We start from the raw sequence: 24,590 nt of genomic DNA, 5'->3' as shown, positions 1-24,590 counted from the left end.
AGATTATAGAGTGGAAAGCCAGAATTTTATTGTTTTTTCTACAAATATTCTGAAAATTAGAAGTGTATAGTGCAGCGGTGTGAAACTCATTTCAGTTCAGGGGCCAAATAAGGGCCAGTTTGATCTCAAGAGAGACATAGATTTTAAGTGGAGAAAATGAGCACTTCTACTTATACATAAAATAAAAAAATATGCAAGAAATCGACAATATCCAAGCAATAAGTGACAGATATAAGTCCTAACAGGATTTTCACTTTAAATTTCCTGCATTTTGTGACCAATATTGTGTAATAACTTGAGGAAAATTGAAGAATCTTGTCAGTTTTTTCAACTTATTAAAATTAAAAATAACTGCAATCATGCAATATAAGCACTGGGAAAACTGTGATGCCCTGCAAATATTGTTGAGTTTCATTTACACAATGATTAATGTTTTCTGAATTGGATTCTCCATAGGGCCATCAATCAAAAAGGGATAATAATGCAGATGTTATCCATGAAAAAGAAAGTAAATTCTCCTGGTATTAGATGAGACAGGATGTTCCGTCCAAAAGAACAGAATGTCTTATAATGGCAGAAAAACGGTCATTTATTTATAAATCTCAATGCGACTCACCTTGGTAAATAAAGTATAAAATCAAACAGGCATCACATTTCAGTTTAGACTTAAATTATGTATTTTTTTTATTATTAAAAATTTATCTACAGAAAATAACTCATTTTTAGATTCAAAACATTAGGGGAATATAAACAGAAAAGTCCTTGAACAAATACTTTAGCAGGCGTGTAGAGCAGCCTATTGAAATGACAAATTAAATGCATGATTGACATTAACAAAACTGAATTAAAAACATCATTATTGCCGGTTCAGTACCAAAACATTGTGATGCTTTCTCCCCCCTCTCTGTGTAAAGTGTTACGCCTTTCATTAAATTAAACCAGCCAAGCCCCCTGCAATGTTTTCTGCTGCTATGCAAATCTACAGTAAATTAATAAAAGCATGGAGTCTGCTAAATAAGATACTGGCCCGAGCTCAAATCCCAACAGGGAGAGGAAATCATTTGATGCTGACACTTTATGAATTCCAACATACTTTTCCTGTGTGCTCGGTGAGACGTAGCCTTGAGACACAGAGCGGAAAGAGAGAATCTCTTTACATTAAATTTCAACTGTAGAAGTGTCTCATTTCTGGCAATACTGTGTTAAGTGAGTAAAACTAATGGGCTCTATTGTCACAAAAAATAAGCCTCTTTTACAATGTTTGAATAGTTACCCTCATGTTTATACCATGGTTTGAATCTTGTATAAACACTGAATTACTATCAGGAATGTCCAGATTCAACTTATTTTATTTTAGATACAATACTTATATTGCAGCACTGGATACTGGCCAATACACTATCAACACAAATCATACATACTTTTATCTTACCGTAGTTTAGAGGTGGGCAATCACAGCGGGGGCCACAAAAATGTGTTTGTTTGATCAAAGGGCCGCATTATCAACATTCATGTCAGCATTTAGAATAATGATCAATCTTGAGCTTGAAATACTAAGGAAAAGACAGAGTTTTGAAAGTAATTTTGTGGGGGTTTTTTCTTTGTTATTAGGCTTGTTTGTTAGTACTGTGGGTTAGCGGAGTTAACATGTCTTTTTGTGTACTTTTGTTGTTATTTTCTGAAAATTTGAATATTTTTTTAGTCATTTTGTATATTACTGTTGTCTTTTTGTTCATTTTTGGAGCAGTTGTCTTCTACTCTATGTCCTTTTCTGTCATTTTGCATGCTTCGTTGGGGGGCTGCAATAAAATTAGGACAAGGGCCGCATGAGGCCAGCAGGCCGCCAGTTGCCATGTCTGTTGTAGCTTGGAATGTTAGAAAAGGCTTGATCAAGTGATATTACTGGAACAGAGAACAATAGTCAGCAACAGTAAATGTGAAGAAAAACTGACCCGTGTATTATCAACCAACGGGTACATACATTTCAACTTAAAATATGAGAATATTCCACAATTTAATCAAAATAAATTGATAAATAAATTGGAACATGCTGAAAAATAACCTCAACAAATCCAATAAAAACTATGTATATTATATCAGAGATTTTAGATACAGGCCGATATATTCTGATACTGAGATATCCATTGTCAATATTGAATAAGGACATCCTGAATTCCTATTTTTTTAAAAACATGTAAGCAAACATGGTGACAGAAACTTTGCAAAGACAAATAAGTGTTAATAAAGGGAGTTTTTCTCCCCACTGTAGCTGATGCAGTGGGGGGAATTGTTAGGTTTTTTTCTAAAGAATTTGATATATTGACAAGCACTACAAGATGATTATTGTTGTAATTGGCACTACATAAATAAAGTGTCAATAGAATTGAATGATAATCAAAAAAATTCTTGAATTTGTTTAGAATCACAAATTTGTGAGAATGTGTTCTTTATTTATTCTGTTTTTGTTGTTTAAAAAACAAAAAAGAAAAAAAACAACTATATTTGAGCATTAAGATTATATGCATCAAATACGAATGGAAATTAGTTTTGATTATTATCTTTTATTTTATGGTTGTTCAGGAAAACCAATAATGTCTCCAGTTTTAAAGTATTGGAATTTTCTGTTACTCATTTAATGATTCAGGCTTTACAGATTTAAAATGTATTTATCCATCGTTGATTATTGAAGCAGTACAGGCTGTTTCAGTAATTTAAAGTTGACAGCTTTTTTGTTCAAAAAACCAACCGTGTGTTCTGTTGTCTGCATTAGAAATTCAGAAGAGCTACGAGCATGTCAAAGATTCAAGCTCTGTGTCATCCTCTGAGCGCACAGCGTTGGTATGGATCGGTGTTTTTTGCTCACCGGGCTTTCGCAGGCTGCAATTCAGCTGAGGCCATCGCTTTACAAGTGGTCAGGGCTGCATTGATTTAAGGTTTATACAATCAAAGGTATCAACACGAGTTGTAAAAGGTTCACCACATGAATGTTGATTTCCAACAACCTGAGCCTACATAAATGAGCGGCATTGTTATTTCATGTCAGCCATCAAATCATAAACAACACACACAAGAGGAGGCATATAGGGTAAAGAATAGTATTTGAAACGCTTAATTTAATCAGCAATCTAAGATAAATCCTTCTCTGATGTGTAATAAGTAATAAAGATGATTCTAATAGTTTTAAATGATCAAATTCAGAATTGGCTTTGCATTCATGTCCTTTGAAGACATTGAAAAGCTAAAAATATGAGTGAAACAAAATACCACAGAGACGAAAGATCCCCAATGAGAAACATAATTTAGTAATGCAGTGCACTTTAAAGCGGGACGATGAGCCTGAATACTAACCAAGGTAATCCATCCAGCCATCTATTTTTCCATCCATCCATCATCTACACTTGTTTATTCTGCTCATGTAGCACTGGATTAAATCCTAGCTGACCCAGGACAAAAAAACGCACCAGCAATCTGACACTATGTACAGGTCGTGGTCATGAAATTAGAGCATCATGAAAACGTTGATTTATTTCAGTAATTCCATTCAAAAAGTGAAACTTGTATAATGTATACATTCATTTCACATAGACTGATATATTTCAAATGTTCATTTCTTTTAATGTTGATGATTATAACTGACAACTAATGAAAACCGCAAATTGAGTATCTCAGAAAATTAGAATAATGTAGAGAGGTTTAATATTGAAGACACCTGGTGCACCTGCAAAGGCCTTTAAATGGTCTCTCAGTCTATTTCTGTGGGCTACACAATCAATGGGAAGACTGCTGACATGACAGTTGTCCGAAAGATGACCATTGACGCCTTGCACAAAGAAGGGCAAGACACAAAAGGTCATGGCTAAAGAGGCTGGCTGTTCACAGAGCTGTGTCCACGCACATTAATAGAGAGGTGAAGGGAAGGAAAAGATGTGGTAGAAAAAGTGTACAAGCAATAGGGATAACCGCAGCCTGGAGAGGATTGTGAAACAAAACCATTCAAAAATGAGGGGGAGATTCACAAAGAGTGGACTACAGCTGGAGTCAGTGCCTCAAGAACCACCACACACAGACGTGTGCAAGATATGGGATTCAGCTGTCGCATTCCTTGTGTCAAGCCACTCTTGAACAAGAGACAGCATCAGAAGCGTCTCAACTGACCACAAGACTTGGCACCTGCACACAGTGCCAAAGCTACCAAGGACTATGGTATCCCTGACTAAATAATGAGTGCCGTACATGCTCATACTTTATGTTCATACTTTTCAGTTGGCCAACATTTCTAGAAATCTTTTTTTTTGTATCAGTCTTAAGTAATATTCTAATTTTCTGAGATACTGAATTTGTGATTTTCATTAGCTGTCAGTTATAATCATCAAAATTAAAAGAAATAAGCATTTGAAATATATCAGTCTGTGTGTAATGAATGATTATAATATACAAGTTGAATGGATATACTGAAATAAATCAACTTTTCCTTGAGATTCTAAATTTATGACCAGCACCTGTATATCTGGTATACTAGGAGGTAATCACCTTTGGTTTCCTTTAACTACTGCTCTACAGCAAATTTATACTGCTTCAAAACCAAATCGGACCATTTTGTTCAATGTCTGAAACCTCCAGAAATAACCCAAGCTACGGTCTTTACTTGTCATTACAGCCTATTTTGTTTTTTCTTTTTAAAACGTAATTCCTTATCTTGAAGACAGGAATGGTAAATGGACTTGATTTTATAGCGCTTTATAACCACCAAGGTAGTCCCAAAGCACTACAATTTCAGCTTAATCACTCATTCACACACCAATGGGACTGAGCTGCCATGCAAGGCGCGAGTCAACCATTGGGAGAAACTAAGGGTTCAGTATCTTGCCCAAGGACACTTCAACATAAACAGGTAAAGCACCGGGATCAAACCTCCAACCTCTCAACCAGAAGACGAACCCTCTACCACCAGAGCCAAGGTCTCCCATGAATAATTTATCTACCAAGGAGGTCATATTTGGGCAATTTGTTTGTTTGTCCATTTGCAGGACTACAGTACGTCAAAGGTACAAAATGTAACCTTAAAATAGAACTTATACCATGTGTGTCAAACTCAAGGCCCGGTGGCCAAATATGGCTTTTTAGAGCATCTATTCCAGCCCACAGGAGAAATTAAAATAGCAAAAGAACATAAATCATTGGGTAGATTATAAACTAATTCACTTGTTGAAATCTCAGCACTTCCAAATACAAATTCAATAAAAATGCACAATATTTCTAAAATTCTGCAGCTTTCCTTAATTTATTCCACAAATTTTCTCCCAATTAAATAATAATTGGTTTTCCCACTAATGATTTATTACCCACTTGAGATCAAACTCGTTGGTATTCTGCTCCTGAACAAAAATGAGTTTGACACCCCTGCCTTACACCAAGATTCCAATAGATTTTAGAGGGGATCTAGATCCATATATAGATTCTGGATCGGTGTGAAAAATTGCAAAATCCGGTATCTCTCATTGTTACCAAAATTCATATCTCTGTTCTTAATTGACCGATCCTTATGAAATATGACTTACTTTATACGCCTGGTTGGTTTTTAAATTACAGTACTGAATTTCATCTCGATCGAATCTGGACTGTGCATTTCATTGCGATTTTTCAGAAAAAAAAGGGGTGCCCATACATTGACCTTACCAGAATCACTGATAGCTGGGAAAGACGATATTTGGCATTTGGCGGAGGTCTGCACTCTAAGTGGTCTTGTTTAAAATTATATTATATTTAAATTTATTATATTTTTATAACAGTGGTTGCACACTGGTGCTATAGCCGTAAATACTAAATAAGCAATATGAAGTCTACAGAGAGAGCAGATCAAATCCAACCCTGAAGCATGAAAATATTCCCTTCTTAAAAAACCTAATTGACTGTTTGGTTTGGTTACTTCTGAAAGGTGTGAGATGATTGGATTGATCGATGGAGAGCCTCTGGCAAAACAGAAGATGATTCTACCTCTCTGTGTCCCTGACTGCTCTCTATGCAAATGGTGCCATCTCGTGTGATACAGAAAAGACAGATCCGGCCAGATCTTGACTTTAAAGAAATTTGATAGAGCCGCCGTCACAGGACATTTTCTGTGTGCACAAAGAGCTGAGCAAATGACACAGCCTTGGATTTATAGGTCAGTGCTTCCAGCCGCGTGGCAAGCTGCAGCAGGGCCTGGGCAGCGCAGTGGCAGCTAGCACAGTGGCAACATGCCTTCCATCTGTTGTCACGGACTGCTTGTAGATGCACGCTAATCCTCTACCAACACATTCATAAAAAACATCATGGTGCTCTTCTGCAGCTGAGCTTCCAAAATTAGGTATTAGCAGATCAGAGAGATCAAAAACACAATCCTAAGGTTGATGGGTTGTGAAATATCGAAAAAACATCAGCGAAAATTTAATCTGTGGAGGAATCAAATAGGCAAAGAGTAAAACCGTCAAACAAGTCACGAATCTCCTTTCCATATGAAAAAAATCGTCAGCGCTCAGGTTTACGCTCCAAATGGATCAACTTTGCATTCAAAACATGTAGAAGATAGTCAAGGTCTGTGATATGACATAGCATCGAGTTCGGGAGGTTGTTGAAATTCAGCGTGTTGAAGTGCCCTGTCTCTGTTAAGGAGAAGTAGCTGCTGGCAAAAGCCTTCTGAAGCTGACTAATCATTTGTGTATGCAGCGATAATATGCTTTCAATGTCTGAAAATACATATCATCCATCAAAGCACAAGGGTAATGTCTTTGGGCTTGGAAAAGGGCGCTGGGAGTAGGTGTGGCATATCTATGATCTAATAAATATACATTTCCTCAAGCAAGAAGGGGAAGCAGTGGGATCTAAGTACTAATTTCCTTCCTCACCAGCATAGCAGATAAGGTCTGGTACAGCACTGGCATTCAAATAACTACATTCTGCAGGAAAATGTAAGACTATAAAGATGTATGTTCTGCTGCCAGAGTTTGTTATGCATGCCCTAATCTAATGTCACTCATTCAACCTTTACTTAACCAGGAAAGTCCTGGTGAGATGAAAAACAACACAATATATTACATGAGGAGCTATGAATTTCACCGTTAAGGTATCTGATGAAAAGTTAAATCAAATTATATTATTCATAACTTGTGTCATTTATTATTACATATATACATGAAATTTTGTCCTTGTTCAATCCATTCAAGTCAAATCTTAATTCATTGGCTGCCAACTATTTTTACAACATATATCCCCCTCACTGCCAGCCATTTTAATAATAATAATAATAATAATAATAATAATAATAATAATAATGATGGCTAGGATTAATATAGCGCTTTCTTCAAGAAGATTCAAAGCACGTTACAGAAACCATTATTCATTCACACCAGTCACTCACACGGTCATACCGGTGGTGGTAAGCTACAATGTAGCCACAGCTGCCCAAGGGCAGACTGACAGAGGCGTGGCTGCCATTTCGCACCTACGGCGCCTCTGACCACCACCAACAGTAATGCACAATTCATACTCACTCATTCAAGGCAATGTGGGTAAAGTGCCTTGCCCAAGGACACAACGACAATGACTCGGTTAGAGCGGGATTTGAACCCCAACCCTTCTGGTTGCTGGACAACCCACTCTACCACTGAGCAATGGTCGCCCCCCAACTGAATTTAGAGCATTTTGACTGATATTTTAAGACTCACAGAACATTTCTTATTATGATTATATAAAATCTGAAACTAGATTCTCAATGAATAAACTCAACTTTCATCATCAAAATTAATTATTTTTCTAGCTTGTTTCATTCTTCCGTAATCAGCAGTTGAATATAGGTAAGTATCACAGAAAACGCCAATTTTTGACCCGTAAGCTGAGCAGTCAGGCTTTTTGTGGAAAAAAAAAAACTGTCAAGCACAACACTGTCTTTGAGGCTAATGTTTTTAGCTTTAGTGACATCTCAAACATCTGAACATTGGTTTTCTTCTATCAAACAACAAATCAACACTGAGACTGAGCTTTTGATTCAAAGTGTCATTTGCACAGTAAAAAAAGCATGTTTCGTTGCACATTGAAATGCGGCGTCGTGAAACACTCCGAGTCTCACCGCTTGTTCACCGGTTGTAGATCGCCTTCTAACACGATCGACACACTCTCAATAGTCCACCTAGATCCACACATGCTCTGCTCCGAGTGTTCGTTGCTTTAAATCCACCGTCTTAGACTCGTTTTTCCATTTTCTCCTTCATAAACTCTTCACCTCCTTCAATTCCATCGGCTAATCTCTCAACCTAAAGTGCGGTGCTGCCATCTACAGGGCAGGAGTTGGTCACTATACCACAGTAGAAGTCTGCTGTATAATGGGAGAACTACGCCACAGTTTCATAGCAACCCCTGTGAAAAAACACAATTGGCGTACATATCCGTCAATGGCAGTGAACGTTCAGATTTGAAATGACATATATGTACTTCAATGGTGGTGAGTTAATTAGCTTTACCGGTTTATTAATTTTTCCCATTTTTTTTAGGTTTTTAACTCAAAATACGTTACCATGACAGAGATGTGCAGGATTCGCAGCTCTTCTTTCGTAGAATCGCTGGCAGGGTCTTCGGTTGGTTCTGGGATGTTGAGTCCTCCATCCTGGTGGTGGATGTGGAAGAGAAGGGTGCCATTTTCTAACCACTGCTGTCGCCAACGGACCAAAGGGATGTCCTCCGAGTTCCCAGATATCTCTGCCAAACACCATAGGGAAAGGTCAGGGTTGAATTCTCAATATAAAAAGGTTAAAGAAATAGACCAAGGTGTTAGATTGGATGAATTGAGGACACCCCTAAGCAAATGCAAGACTAGTACCAAGCATGTTTTGACGTTTCTTTATTTTTTTTCTCTTTAAAGTTTAAATCGGGAGCCGTCTTCTTCAAGCCCCTTGAGGATTTCTTGGGTTTACCCTGGCATGATTGATTTCTGTTAATGTCTGTCCACTGTTGATATTATGTTTTGATGTATTTTAAACTGTGCCAAATAACAAAATGGAAAAATTAAACAAAATGTAGGGGGGGCATTGATGGCACAGTAAGTGTAGAGGAATTTGGGGGTGGGAGGGGGGGTTACTGGCTCTTGATTGGTGAATGATGTCAGGTTTTTTTTTTTTTTTTTCTTCCAGCAGCCAAATAGTGGTGCGTTTCAGCTATGTATCCTCACTTGCATTTTCTTCAGGACATGTAAAGGTTTGCTATTGTAGTTAACGGTAGCATTTTGTAAGAGTTGTAAGCATTTATTTTTTTACTGCTTTTTATATTTACTATGTACAATAAGATATTTATCTTTATATTTGTACTTTCAGCACAGATCAGGAATTATTACTCCAATTGTCTTATTTTTAATCAACAAGCCTGTTGGGACTTAACTCTGGATGGCAATGTATGTCATATAATAATCCATCCATTATCCAACCCGCTTGCTCCTTTTCCAGAGTCGCTGGGGTCTGCTGGTGACTATTCCAGCTGTGACCAGGGGCTAAGCGAGTCGGTCCATCACAGACGTAATAATCTAGTCTTTATGTTTAACTTTTGAATCTTTATCTTTTACTTCTTTTTTTAAAAAAAATACAGTTAATCGTTAAACGGTTACAAACTGTGCACTCATTTTGTGTGATTTTGTATTGACATCTCAACACAAATTGAGTCAGTGAATAAACCACAATCTACATCATTAGTCGCACACAATTAATCTCACAAAAACTGTGGTGCACTTTAAGGTACTGCAATTTTTTTTATCCTCAAAGACGGCACATTTTAACTCAATTACTGCTATCAGAACACGGTCTTCTTTTCTAATAAGAAAGCAAATTAACAGCTTTTCCTTCCCTGTGTCTGTCTGTTGTCCCCTGCTCTGATTTAATCAAAAGCATTGTGTTTGAAAAAAGGCTTTAAAACATATAATTTCGGGTCATTTTTTTTTTACTCCTAATGATATAAAATAACAGTTTCAAATGTCTACGTCAAAACATTTATTTAACATTTATTGTGGAAAAATAAAAGCCTTTAGAAAGCTTTACCTTAATATAAACACAAACTTTTGCCATTTTAAAACCCAAAATTTTTTATCTTACATACAATAATTGCTGGCCACCTTTAGTGCTAAGCAATAATATGTTATCAAAATGAATTATGCTGGCTTTGTGCTACCAAGCTATCAAATTATCCAAGGCTTTTTTACACAACAATGTCACAAAGAATTAAGGAAGGCAGCAAGCACAAGCACATAGAGTGGAAACATAAGGGGCGGGGGCGCACTTAAGGGCCACCGTCCATTAGAGAATAGTCCATAATTGATCAAAGTCCGTTCCTCGTGCTGGTTTATCAGCACGGAAGAGCAACGGTGGTTGCAGGGAGAACCAAGTCTGTAAATAATAATGAGGATTAGGCGTGATCAAAAGAAATATCCCAGAAAGGAATGACTGAAGCAGTGAGTAAAGCACACGTGTCAGCGATGGGAGACAGGAAGTAGGCCAAGAATAAGGACTGGGCTCTCATGCGTATGCACTTCAAACCTAACACACCACTGAAAATCTAGGTGTAAACACTGTTCATGCAGATGAACATGGAAAAAGCAATCAGACAGTTTTTCCCCCCTCTCTAATAGTAATAATGGCTTAGATTTATATACAGTAGCGCTTTTTTTTCTCAACGAGACTCAATGCACGTACAGAAACCATTGTTCAGTCACTCACATCAGTCATATTGGTGGTAGTAAGCTACAATGTAGCCAGAGCTACATACTGACAGAAGCCCCTCTGACAACCACAGAGGGGTTTATTTTCCCAAACCCACCTGTTTTCTGGAGTTTTAGCCCTCTGAAAGTCACTTTCTGACCAATTCTAAAACATGTTGAGTGGGCGTGTCTATAGACGCAGACTCCACACAACAGTTGATCACCATCTTTTGCTATTCACACATGCTTGTTACTGTTTTCAGCCAAAAAACTGCACATTACAGTAAAACACATGGCTATTTAAGCGGCTATTGGGATTGTGAGTCAGAGTAACACTTTTTTGAAGTGTATGCGCCGTGCAGCAACAGCAGTTTCAACAGCAAAAGCAGCTGTATCAGCTGCTTCAAACATTTACCGGAGCTGCTACACTGCTTTCTTGTAATCATCTCATGTAGAGATTACAGGAATAGTCCACTATTACTGTGCTGTGTCGCATTATGTCACAAACACAGGGGAAGCGTCAAAGAGGGCCGAGGGCCAGGGCGAGATTGCCGCATCTGCCGGTGCAGAATGGGCTTCTGAGCAACGGACTGCATCCCCAAAAAGTGTACCTGTGACGGGTCCTTCGTGGCCCTCGGAGCGAGACGCTTTGCTTGACGGGGGAGCACAGCATATTCTTTTTTTATAGCCAAAATAATTCCACACAACCAAGGTGCCACTCCTCTTTGGTACTAAACTTTGTGCAGTGTCGGCATCTGTCAAACCTGAGGCCGTGATGCAACAGGTCAGAGCAGCATTCACCTCTCCATCTGCCTGCTTTGCTTTGGCTGCTTCGCTCGCAAGTCATGTGACCAGAACTTTTTTTTTTCCCTTCAAAATTACAGCCTTTGCGGTTCGGAAATCTTGTTTCATAATAGTGCAATATTATCGCAAATGCAATAAATCGTTCAGCCATAATGTTATCCTTTTTTTGAAAATGTATTCAGAGTTTCATCTAAAGTGTGTTCTTAATGTGTTGTGATGGGCAAGCGGTTCAGATTATTATGACTGCATTTAAATCTAAAAAGGTACTGGTACAAAGACAGTTAGTGTGCTTTCACACTGATTTAGTCCCAGACAGCTGATAATTTCATCATCTTGGTTTGGCTCGGTTTGCGTTCAGAGCGCTCCAAATGATCAGCTTCAAACGTCTGGTACAGTTAAACGAGCTCACCGCTTGAGGGCGCCATTACTGGAGCACAGACATTTCTAAGCAGAAAAACAGAAACCCGTAAGAACAGGCTCTCTGTTCTAAAAACATTCAACTATGAAACAGCAACAACTCATCATGCTTTTGGTGGTTTGAAAGGCCTTTGAGCACACGGCTGTGCAGGGTTTAGTTAAAAACGCAAAGGTGATTCGGTGGTTGGCAGTAATTAAATTCACAAATAATGTTACAAGACCACATCACACATTTCCATGATATTTTCTCTTTAAACAAGTGACTGAGGGTCTAGCATTGTGGCTAACTTTGCTCTTGCAACTTAATCATCCTGATTTTTAAATCATCAGAACCATATAAAATGTAAAATGAATAACAGCTGACTCTATTTACCCCTATGGCACAATTTCAGGAAGTGTAATAGCCAGTTAAGTTATCAAAACAGTGAAAGATCATTTAAATGGAAAGGAAAGTGTAACATAACACCAACGTAACAAAAAATCTGATACCGCAGGATTCAAGTTCAAATGTCCAATTCTATACTGCAGGAGTCAACATAAATTAAGTCCATAGGTAAATGGTTTTCTCACTTCCTGTTAATCACATAATGTAAGTTTTTATGTTAAGAACATATCCCATTACTGTAAGTCGTGCATGCTGTGCACACAAAGGATTATGACAATGTCCTTTCCCGTGTGATTTGTTTGAGGAGAGCATGCTCTTATTGTCAGAAAACCCATTACACTTTTTTTTTTTTGGCAAAAATGAGCCACTTTAATGTTGGATAATAGCCATGACCCTGATGTAGATTACCGACCTGTTTACAAAGCAAAGACACAAAAAGCTTTCACTGGGACATGTGTTAATTAGGGGTACGAACATTTACACATTACAATTGAACACTTGCACGATTCTGCATCGATTCAGGAAAAGGCCAAAATCAATTACATCAAATCTGAGAAGGAGCATTGATAAACAGCCTGATTGTTGTGTGTGTGTGTGTGCGTGTGTGTGAATGAGGTTTGAGTAGGCAATAACTAGCCATAGTGAAGGAGAACTTCAATAAGATTTTAAATATTATCTAATAGTTTCATCTTGTTATACAATAACTGCAAATCATGCCTGTAATAGAAGACTTTTTTAAGGAAAAAGTGTGATTCCTTACTCCTGGGACTAGTTTGCCACAAGAGCTTGATTAATGAGACCACCTTCATGCTGCACAGGACCGTATATATACACAGTGCCACCCAGCAGAGGGGCAGCTGGAGAACAAAAGGAAAACACTATGGATGGTTGTAAGAAGCAATGGAGGAAGTGGGGAAACTAGGGAGGAAAACGAAAAGAAGAATGAGACCACCTCCCAGCAGAAAATGAATCAGAGTAATCTGATTACGTTGCTTTATTATTAGTTTACCTCTACTGAATGCAGATTCACTGAACCATTTAGTTTAAAGCAGTTTCAGAGCCCTTGCAATTCAATTGAAGTGCCATCTCCGTAAAGCTTTTTGAAAGCCGAGCCTTTAATCCAGGCATAAACAAATGGAAAGTACCACCACAGAGGATAGCAACACGTCTCTTTTCAACATTTTATAGGGACTGGCAGTCTTTGGAATGACCAAAGAGTTTTCATTGTTTTGACGGTTTTACATTTTTACAACTACACATTGATATTGAAATGCAAATTCTTTGTGAGAATAACGTCTCTTCATATTCCAAAGTTAGTGAAGACATGCCTTAATATGAGCTTGAAGTAAACATCAGATGTATAGATGCTTATAGATGATATTAGGGCAGGCCGTAATTAGGCAATTAGCGGGCCTTATAGGTTAATGCAGTCCATTTAGCCCAGTTTGCTCACTTGCTTTCCACTAAACCAGTGCTTCTCAAAGTGTGTGGTGCGCCCCCTTGATGGGGAATGGAGACACGGTAGGTGGAGCACGACAAATGCCTTTATTTAAACAAAATGCCTACACACAAAGAAATAATGAGAAGCCATGCTATGTTTCACATGGAGTGGAATGACAAACTTTTAAAAGCTGACTTAAGAAAAAAAAAAAAAGGAATTTTTTAAGCTTTTTGGCACAGATTGCAAACAATGTTTGGTTATTTCCTGTATTTTTAACTACTGAACTTTTACATTTGTTTTTTATGCCGGGGATTAGTTTAATTTAGTGTTTGAGTTTTGATTTATTTATGAAATATGTCATTTGCATTATGAAATATGTCATTTGCATTTTATTTTTTTTTACAAAGATGATTCATTTTTTATCTATTATGAAATTTGATTCAGTAAATGTAAATATATGTAATTTGTCAGGCGCAGGTGGGGATTTAAAATTCACGTTCGTTCAAAGTAGGGAATACCCAAAAGAGCTTGAAAACCACTGCCCTAAACCAGCACACACAGTCAGATGGAGGTCATCTTCAAGATACACTATTGCTTCGGCTCCCTTTCATGTTACAACCTAAGCAAGACATGGGCAACCCCAAAATAAATGCACAAAATGTCATAAAAATACACAAAATGATGACAAAAATACACAAAATAACAAATTTGCACAAAAAATTGAAAGACAAACCAAATGACAACAAAAATTATCCAAAACTATTTTCTTGAAAACTGTTGATTCTCATAACCCAAAAGTATGGCAGCAAAAAACAACCATTAAAAAAACATGCCAGTCTCAAGCTGTGAGCCCAAAGGCAGAAAGAGGAAAGCCCAGACTGATTTTCAGATCCTTACTCAACACGACCCCATAGAAGTCGTCCTTCAAGTTTGTCCTCCAGCAAAAGTGCGGTTGATTTTCTGAGGGACTGTGAAGTATCCACTTTCCACAGTAAACCGATTTTGTAGGCTTCAGAGAAGAACAATACTTGACTTTGGGATTATTAAAAAAAAATGCTTTTCTTTAAAAAACACAATATGGTTTGATTATTTTTTTTGATTGTGTTCATCTGTACCGCAACATCTTTTCCACGTTGGGATAAAACACGCTTGTTATCTTCATGATGCCGTTTATACCGGCCTGTGTCTTACTTTTCAAAGCATGCATGTACAGTATCTCTATTAAAATATTATGAGTGAGAACCAGAATCGGCGCCAGACATAATTCAATGGGGGGGACATTAGAAAACTGCATCGGCAACACTTATGTGCTGTTTTGTCCTGGAGCTCTGGGTTTTTCGCTGCATTGGCACCTGTCCTCGCTCTACGCGGCGCTGATGCGCACTCGCCTTCCGTGTCTGACAGCTTTGGGTGGAAACTGTGTGTACGCCTCTCCTCGCTTTCTGCTGCGCTGGTGCGCACTCTCCTTCAGGGCATGTGACATCACCCGAAATGTATGCTTAGAACTGAATGTGTTTTTAGACCCCATGATTGACAGTACTCCTTTACGGGCTGTTTGATTGAGTAGCTCTGAGTTGTCACTGTCTGCGCCCTCCTCACTCTCTGCTGCGCTGGAGCGCACTCGCCTTTGACATCTGACGGGTACAGGCACCCCATGTCTGCTCCAGCTGTCTTCAATTTAAATAATATTTTTAACTAAATGTTCATGTGAACATTGGCTGACGAAAGTGTGGGCAAGTAAAACCTTTGCTTGCATTCCTAAAACAGTCAGATGTTGCGTAGCAGCCTTGGTGGGCCTAGTTCAGGAGATAAGAGTCCAGGTGGCAGAGGGGGGTAGGGGGGAGGACAGAGAATCCTGTCTGAAACTTCCAAGGTGAAAATGAGGCACTGCATTTTCACACTGCATTGTGGGAGGAATCCAATGGGTGATGAAAAAAAAAAATTTCTTGGCAGGTCAGCACATTTGCGTAACCTTGAGTTACTGGTCTTCGTAATCCGAATTTGGTGGCTCAAACATTAGATGGCCGGGCATTAGACCTTTCCAATCTCTGTAAGATTGATTCCATTCACTGCAAATGTTCAAGAGTAGCATCTAGCTTGCCTGAGAGGTCATAGCCCTGCCCCATCCTTCAGAAATGACTGGCAACCTTCCCAATACGGCCGCCAACGTAGCACAGACTTTCTGGTAAATCAGGAAGCTACGGCTCCAGTGAGCAGCAATCCTGATACCATAATTCTGATCATGTATAAATCTTCGACATCCTCCACAGAAAGCATAGTCACGCATACGATCTTCCACTTATTCCAAGAATTCCCTTGTATATCCAGCTGCAAATGTTCTATGTGGACAAGCAGGCTCACCAGGGCCTGACCTCCTTGTTGAGAAAATGTGATCAATAGCATGAAGAGTCCAGCTGACCAATTCCATAGTTGGCTTGGTTTTGGAAGAATGCAGAGAGACTCTCCTGAGACAGAGCAGACAAAGCAAGCAAGGTCAGATGGGAAGGAGAGCGGGAGGAGATAATGCGACCGCCTTCGTCAAGTCGCAAGAAAAAAGTAGTTTCAGTAGTAGTAATTGGTATTATCAATATTATAGAAGTCAAGGCTAAAAGTCTTGTTCCTCTCTCTTGAAATTTGAACCAGAACACAGAAATTATAAGTCAGGGACTGGACACGGACACAGTACTGAATCCTGGAGAGTTACAATGTTCGCATTTATTTTCCTTTTTGGCAGATGTTTCTTTCTTGCTAATGGAATAAATGGTATGTTTCCACCCAGTTTTGTTTGATTTTTTTAACTGTATTTTTCAGTACCTTTGAAAAACAACACAGAATCCATATTTTTTTATTTTTTGGGAGAAGTCAAGTGGGTAATCAAACAAACACAATATACAGTTGTGCAATGCTTTACCAAGTGTTAATAACTTTTTTAGCATGTTGGATACATTCAATTAACAGACATGAAATGTAATTGATCACCTGTTAGTACCTGAATGGACAAAAAAAACAAAAACTTTTTTAATGAAAAACACTGAATTTTAGTGCTCTTTGCTTCTTTCTTTTGTTTTTGAAAAGGGGACTCTTAATTTTCAATTATAAATAAAAGCTGCATTTTTTAACACGTGCGCTCCTACGGTTCACCCACATACATGGAGAGACACACAACCCCAAGTGACAAAACTTTCGCGCACACAAACATTCAGTCTGTTCATACTCCTCCACACACATTGTTCTGACAAAGCCCATACTGGGCCAGAAATGCACACGCACCCAATAAGCTTACACTTCACGCCAATTCAAAAACACAATCTTAACTACACCCAAACCTATAATGCCTCCATAGTTGTGCCATCAAATGGGAGGTCTTTGTTTGTTGGACCACAGTGAGTTTTGTGTGCAGGTACAGTGGGGCAAAAAAGTATTTAGTCTTTTTTGCCCCACTGTATAATTAGCATGCCTAGTTGTTGTATTTGAGACTTTACTCTGAACATAGGAATCAAATGAGACTTGAAGACCAAAAAAATCTGTTTGATAAAGCTCGCAGGCCCAACATGGGTCTGAGCGGAATGTTCTTGTTTACACAGTGGGAGATGGAGATGGAAGAATCAGGAAGGTAGAACATATGGCCATGAAGCATGGTGCTTGTGCTGGGATTTAACAGCATCAAAAACAGATGTGTGTAAGATAATGTGTGTGTGTGTGTGTGTGTGTGTGTGTGTGTGTGTGTGTGTGTGTGTGTGTGTGTGTGTGTGTGTGTGTGTGTGTGTGTGTGTGTGTGTGTGTGTGTAGAAGTAGCAATAGCTGAAACTATTCTGCTCACATCCTCATGCGGTGTCAGGGGAAGCTGCCCTCTCTTTACTTCTTCTCTACAAACTAAGCAAAGATTGAATGCAGGGGTTGGAAAAAGAAGTGGTGAAGCAATAAAATCAAAGTTGTAATGGAAAGTGTAGATGTGGAACAGCAGAGGAGTACAGGTTTGACAAGAGGAAGAGGTAGGCAGAGAAAAACCCAGGAAAGATAAAAAGCCAGGTTTTTGAAAAGAGGCCTAATCTAAATTTAAACTTCAGATTACAAACCTTGGAGTCAACTGCTGCTCTAAGCCCTTGATTTCATCCATATACACACTTCTAAGCTGTATACAGCATAGCACGCATTAGCAGACAGTCACCCATTCTTGTCATCAATGGAAGCTACAAACAAAAGGAACTTTTGAGGCTTGTGTCACAAAGGTATTAGGCATTAAATTGACACAATGGCTCATTCGTTTAACAGTATAATGTTTGAGGGCACCTTGAATGTAGGGCAGCTGCAAATAAAATATAATCTTCTGGTGGGTGCAATATAGATGGCAAAAAGAAAGCTCATCCTAGTCTTGTGCAGGTTTACATTTAGTCCCTGGTGTCCTTAGACAGCTCTCTGGTCTTGGCCATGGTGGAGGTTGGAGTCTGAAGCTGCGTCCAAATAGTCCTTCCAATCTCCTTTCCTATCCACTTTTCCTTAACTCCGTGGAAGACATCAAAAGGTGTTAGGAAACTTCCAAAAGGAGTTAGAGAAAGGCCATCACGTTGTTTTGACAATCAGATGCACTTCCACAAGGTGACATAATAATCTGACGGCAGCAACGGTTAGTGACGTCTGATAATATCATAACCAGATATGGCTTACATATCATAAGATACTGGTTTTAGATCATTTAAAGTTGTTCAAGGCATATCATTGAGTTGGTAACTTACATGATCAGCATCTCTTTCCAGTCATTGTGAGTTTCCATGAAAGCTCGGATGAGCGGGTCTTTTTAAATGTTGTTGCCGCAAGGAATTCTGGGTCAGCATTATCTGATCTCCATTGGTAAAGGATGCATCAGTGTTTCCTAGGCTAAAGGAGGTTATAAAGGAAGCATTGAGTCGCTTTTCCTTAGCTTAAAGAAAAATGCAGCGCTCCTTATAATGGCCGCACTTCTGGGAGTTAAGGAAAAGTGGATAGGAAAGGAGATCGGAGGGACTATTCGGATCCACCCTGACTGTTTGACGGTGTGGGCAGGTGTCTTTTATACAGATAATGAGTTCAAACAGGTGCTATTATTACAGGTAACGAGTGGAGAATAAAAGAGCTTCTTAAAGAAGTAGTAACAGGTCTGTGAGAGCCAGAAGTCTTGCTTGTTTGTAGATACCAATACTTTTTTAACGCAAAAATTTACAAATAAATCCTTTAAAAAGCACACAATGTGATTTCTTGGATTATGTTACACATTCTGTCTCTCACAGTTGAAATGTACCTATGATGAAAATTATACACCCATCTCATCTTTTTAAGTGGGACAACTTGCGCAATCGGTTGCTGCCAAATACTTTTTTGCCCCACTGTATATATCAGTAAGCAGGTGCCTCTCTTCCAATGCATCTTGTTTTAACACGGCAGCGTCAATCATCCTTTTTTTTAAAAAACCACAGCCAGTACAAAAAAGAAGAAAAAACGTATAAAGAGAACAAAAGCCGAAGGCAGGAAGACATTGTCTATCGTGTCCCGTGTGAATCAGTGATGTGCAGTCAGGGTAGGCAAGGTAGGCAGTGCCTACCCAAGGGTGAATTGATATTTTCATTATTTGTTTCAATTATAATATAATTATAAATAATTTATTTATCAATTCCCGATAGCTTACAATACCTATAAGTTTGAAAGTGTCAGCATTTTGTGCTTTTCCTAGCCAAAATCGCTAAACATTGCTATTCCCTAACCGCTGTAAGGCAGGAGGAGGCCACACCCCTTCTCAAAGGCACGTTGCAGCTCTGCCTCTGTTCCCATAGCGTGTTTTTATGTGTTTGCACATGCGCAGTCAGTTCCCCAAGATGACAACCATAGAGAGCTGCCTTTGGACGTAACCGCGCTATGCTAAATGCTATACCTAAGTTCACAGTGCATTAGTGAATTGATATCACGTGACTGCTGCTGCTGCTACGCTCTCTAGCTAGTGGGCGGGATAACACTACAGTCAGGATGACAGCACTAGAGACTATAAAGAAACCTTTTTTTTTTAGGAAAAACGACAGCTTTTAAAAGATAGAAGACCAACACCTGAGCTACCAAACCTTCAGCAAATACGTGGAATACGGCATGACTCATTTTAAGGTTTTTGCCATTAAGTCGTGTCAATTTTCTCCATGAACGCAAAGAGAAAACGGAACAATCAATCACAGTCAGTCTTTCTCCTAACAAGTTGCCTGATTTGAAGGCGACTTATTAACCAAGACGGCGAGCAAATGGTAATTTGTGGCAGCTCGAAACCATTCTTTTTAAAATTTCATGTGGAATGAATATGCATGGGGCACACAAGCACAGAGGACAGAAGGAATGGAACATGTCAAGGTGAGCGAAGATCACTGGAGGCTCTGCCAACTGCTGCAATGGAAAGCACAGAATGAGCTGTGATTAAAAATTCTACTTGTGGAAGCTAACCCGGCTTACTCGTATTTGTTGCAAATGTGATTACGCAGACAAATCCCAAACCCTGTAAGACCCACTGTTGCAAAATTACAAACATTTTTGGTATCCCCCCAAAAAAACTTACATTTTTTTGGTTCAACCATATTAACATACTCATTTGGTCCTACTGTTCAGTCTCAGAATGCTGTTGGGTCATAAATTTTTATATGAGGCCTGCCCTCAGGTCAAGAAGCCATACAACCATTTACTGGACTTGATTTATCTGATTGAAGTAAGTAAAATGCTTTAAATATTTTTTGTGTGTTTATTACAGTGTCTAGAACATGTTTATATGTAGTTATTATGGAAAATGTGCCATACATTTTATTTAGAGCTTGTTTTGTAATTGTTGCAATATTACAACATTGGGTGAATGTGGTAGTCAAAACAGCCCTGTTTTGAGAGAGACATCATGAGGAACTTCAATTTAAATTTTTCTAATATAACTTTAAACTACACATGATTTACACATTCTAGCCTAATATTAGATTACGTAATATCATATTAGAAACTAGTGTGCAAAGATATATTGCCATATCTAATAATTTAATTTACTTCTAATGATTTGTAACTGCCTTCGACACTCAGTAATTTCCCTTTATCACAGAAAGCAGGACTTTCTAACAAAGAAATTATGTCTGTGCATGTCTGCCCTTTGTCTTGGCTATTGATAAGAAAATGTTCCCATCAATTCATAGTCAAAGTAGTTGTGGGGGAGGTTTGGGGGAGGGCATTTTTATCCCCCGCCACAAAGTGGCAGGTGGATATAGGTTTGAGCTCCGTCCATCCATGCGTCTTTCCGTCCGAGTTAATGGGGACAGCTTTTCTCAGAAACTGTTTAAGATGGGATAACCAAATTCGATGTGTGGTTTCAAAGTATCAATACCTTGAAGGAGTTCGAAAATGAGAAGTGCACAATTATTTTTTCCGGAGTTATTGCCCTTGTTCCGTTTTTCTTTGCTCTGGATGAGTTTGTGTGTTTTGAACTAACACTGTTGCCGTAGTAGTTGGAAGCCTCCATCTTGAAAGCCCATGGCCTACTGGTTGTCTTGTTAAATGTACGTGCCAGTTATGTTTAATCATTGAGACCAAGACGACGGAAGTGCTGGCAGCCATTTATTCACACACATCTCCAGACACCAAACAGAAATAAGGGCGCGCTCCGGGGTAGCGCATGGGCTAAGCCACTACCATAACACTGGTCTCCACAAACTAAGTTCTTGTATTTTCAGCTTGAAAAAATATATGCGTGTGAGTATGTTTAAGTGTACTGTTTGATAACCCTCCTAAGACTGTGTTTGTGAAAGTTAAGCATAAACCGTGTGTTACATAAATCACCGCCGAAATGTTAGCATGAGCATATACATGGGTTTTCCCATAGACGTTAGCATGAAGCAAGCAGACTTTATGTATAGTGGTATTTTCTATTTATAAAAATACTAACATGTATTTGTATGTTCTGTTTACAGTGTTTCTTAAGTAAAGACTAAGCGGATCTTCTGCTAATAAAATGTAATATACTGTATATGGTTTTAGTAGTTCAGTGCATGCAGTCTGAACACCTGACAATGGCCAACTCCATCAATTAATTTAGTAATTCTCTATTCTGAGGTGATAAGATTTACTTAGGTATACATCTAACTTCTTACATGTAGGAGATTTTGGAAAAGGTTGTGAGTTATAATGAGAACCAATCTGGCTGGGGATGTTGATGACTATGTCTTCTTGTTTTCATTGTTCTGGAACAAGTGTTGATGTTCAGGAATGTAATGTGTTGTTGTAAGTTGGAGGCTACCTGCATACCTATTAGTATGATAACCAGAGTTTACAATTGGTCAGCTATACACCACTGTGTACCAGTTAAATGTGTGAACAGGTTACTTCAGTGCAATGTGTCAACACGTCAAATCAATCTCTCCACCGTCCCCTCTTTTTCTGCAGGTTATCTAGAATCTAATAAGCATGTGTGCTGTTTATATATACATTTGTTTCAATTTTATCTTTTCCATTTCAGAATGCCACTAGCAAGGAGAGATTATTGGTAGAGTGTGCAGGATGTGATTAGGATAGTCCAAATGGAGAGAGTGATTTGGACATAAAGTTCAACAACAATGAAGCGAGTGACGAGAAGTCGGATAACGATGCCTGTGCGGACAAAGAAAACCAAGAACCTACAGATTTCCCAGCCAATGTGGTCGTTGAGCCCCAATCAAGGCGAGGCTGACATGGATACACACATATACACACACAAATATGGTAGCACAATTCAATGTCAGAGTTTCAAATACTGCCTATCATTTTTATTAATTTATAATATTAAAATTTATTTAATTTTATTTATTTTTTTTAATTTGGCATTTACTAAAAGATTCCTGCCCTTAGCTAGAATTGAGTATGACAAAGTTGTAGAATAATAAAGTAGAATAATGCAAAATATAAACCCTCTTACATGGTCAGAATATGTAAGATCTTCTGTGATGTAGCAGTGTTAAATTACAGTAATTTACATTACATACATTCTCACAAAAAAACGTCATGCAGCGCAATGAACCAAACAAACGCCAAAGATATTTACTATCCTGAAATATGTATTTATGATTTCTGTTATGTCTCATTGGTTAACCCATTTGTTCTTCTACAGCACTGTAGAAAACAACCTAATCTCACACTTCATGTATTTTATTGCAGTATTGAGCAGATGTAACATTACTTCATGGCTACATATTTATATGGGATGCCTTTCATGAAAGTAATCAAGTACATGCTCTCACTGAGTGAGTGGACGACTTCTTTGGATTTGCCTTCCTGAAATTCTTAATATCACACTTTCGTAAATGTACCTACTTGTGAAATTGTCAAAAGGTCTAAAAGCCCATGGAAATAAGCAACAACAGTGGGAAAATAAATAGTTTTATACAGTAATATATATATATATATATATATATATATATATATTTGTGACGATTCATTGGTATTGCAAGTACGTACTCAGATTTTTCATGTTCGGGGAAAACAGACGTAAAAAACGTAATTCAATACCTGAAACGGAAATGGCAGTATAGCTATTTTTTAAACAAAATCAAGCAAAAATTGTAGTATGAACAGGGAATACACGCTCGGATGGATGTTTTGGGGAGATATCGCATATTTAAACAAAATTTGTCTTTGTAAACGGATGGGAAAAAAGACGGAAATGTCGATTCTCGCACAAAATATGACGCAATATTAAAGTTCAACCGGAAATAGCTATATGACTTCGACTAAAACCATACCAAGATATTTTGGGATAATATCACACAAACACATTTTCGACCTTAAATAGCACAGTCTAAAGTTTAGCAACTTTAGCAAACAAACATATTTCATGCACAGTTTCTTGTGATTTCAGCGAGTTAATTTTGGCCAAATACAGCAGAAAATTATGAAATTGGTCATAATGGTTACCACAATTTATCGTACTAAGCATGTTTGGCATGATTTCGGGAAGCTTAAAAGCCAGTAAAAACATCTGATTAGGAAAAGTCAAAACAGAAAGAAAACTGAAAAAAAAACTGATGTGGAAATTATGTAGAAATCGGTAAAATTTGAAACGGAATTGGGGAACTTTTTTAAATGGTTAGCCTCTATGCAAGTCTCTCCAACATCTAACATAGAAGTAACTCTAAGTATTGACGGTATTCAAGCACTGCCTGAATAATGAGCCTCAACTTACTGGTGCTTTTTGCCAAACAAAACCAGGACAAGAGGTTTCTGTTTAAGGTAATTTGATCGTTTATCTGCTGTACAAACCAAACATAAAAAAAGTAGTAGTGTAAACCAACAAGGTTGTGGCAAAGGGATAACTGTGCATCAAGGCATGTTGAAGGTTATATTTTATTATTATAATAAATGAATTACCATACAACTACAACTCAGGGTTCAAAAGCCTAGAGAAAAAAAGCCTCATCAGCAGAGTTTTCTCTGTAGGTATCTTGGTATCATAATAGTAATAAGTCAATTGTGCATTAAAGTATTGCTTGCAATTTTAAGGACAGTGAATGAAAAGTCTAAGATAGACAAAATGCAGAAACCAAGAACAATAGATGTCATGTTGAAATAACACAAACCGCAGTTCTTCAAGTGAAATGGACCGAAGATTATTTCCAACTTGGAGATAAAGACACGCCACAAATCAACCACAATTCAATTTTCCCTCATTTCTCCTCAGCAATAACTGAGACAAGTCTTTTGTCACAGATAATAGAATTTTTTCCAACTGTCAGTCACATAGTAGCACAAAATGGACTCTTTGCAGTTTGAGCCAGAATTAACTTGTAGCTTAACTCTGCACACAGAGTACAGTAACTTAATTG

General features: G+C 38.2%; 1 protein-coding gene across 4 annotated transcripts in view; it reads right to left on the bottom strand.

Annotated features, from left to right (window-relative positions):
* astn1 (astrotactin 1) overlaps positions 1-24,590 on the bottom strand; it is a 385,350-nt gene that overhangs the window by 302,343 nt on the left and 58,417 nt on the right. For all 4 annotated transcript variants that reach the window (XM_028473730.1, XM_028473731.1, XM_028473732.1 and 1 more), the window contains exon 2: positions 8,549-8,730. In XM_028473730.1, coding sequence (XP_028329531.1) covers positions 8,549-8,730 — 182 coding nt within the window. The remainder of the gene's footprint in view (positions 1-8,548; positions 8,731-24,590) is intronic.

The sequence above is a fragment of the Gouania willdenowi genome, chromosome 17 (assembly GCF_900634775.1).
Source record: "Gouania willdenowi chromosome 17, fGouWil2.1, whole genome shotgun sequence".
Classification (NCBI taxonomy): Eukaryota; Metazoa; Chordata; class Actinopteri; order Blenniiformes; family Gobiesocidae; genus Gouania; species Gouania willdenowi.
The sequence above is the reverse complement of the archived record's forward strand: the minus strand, read 5'-3'. Positions and strand labels throughout refer to the sequence as shown.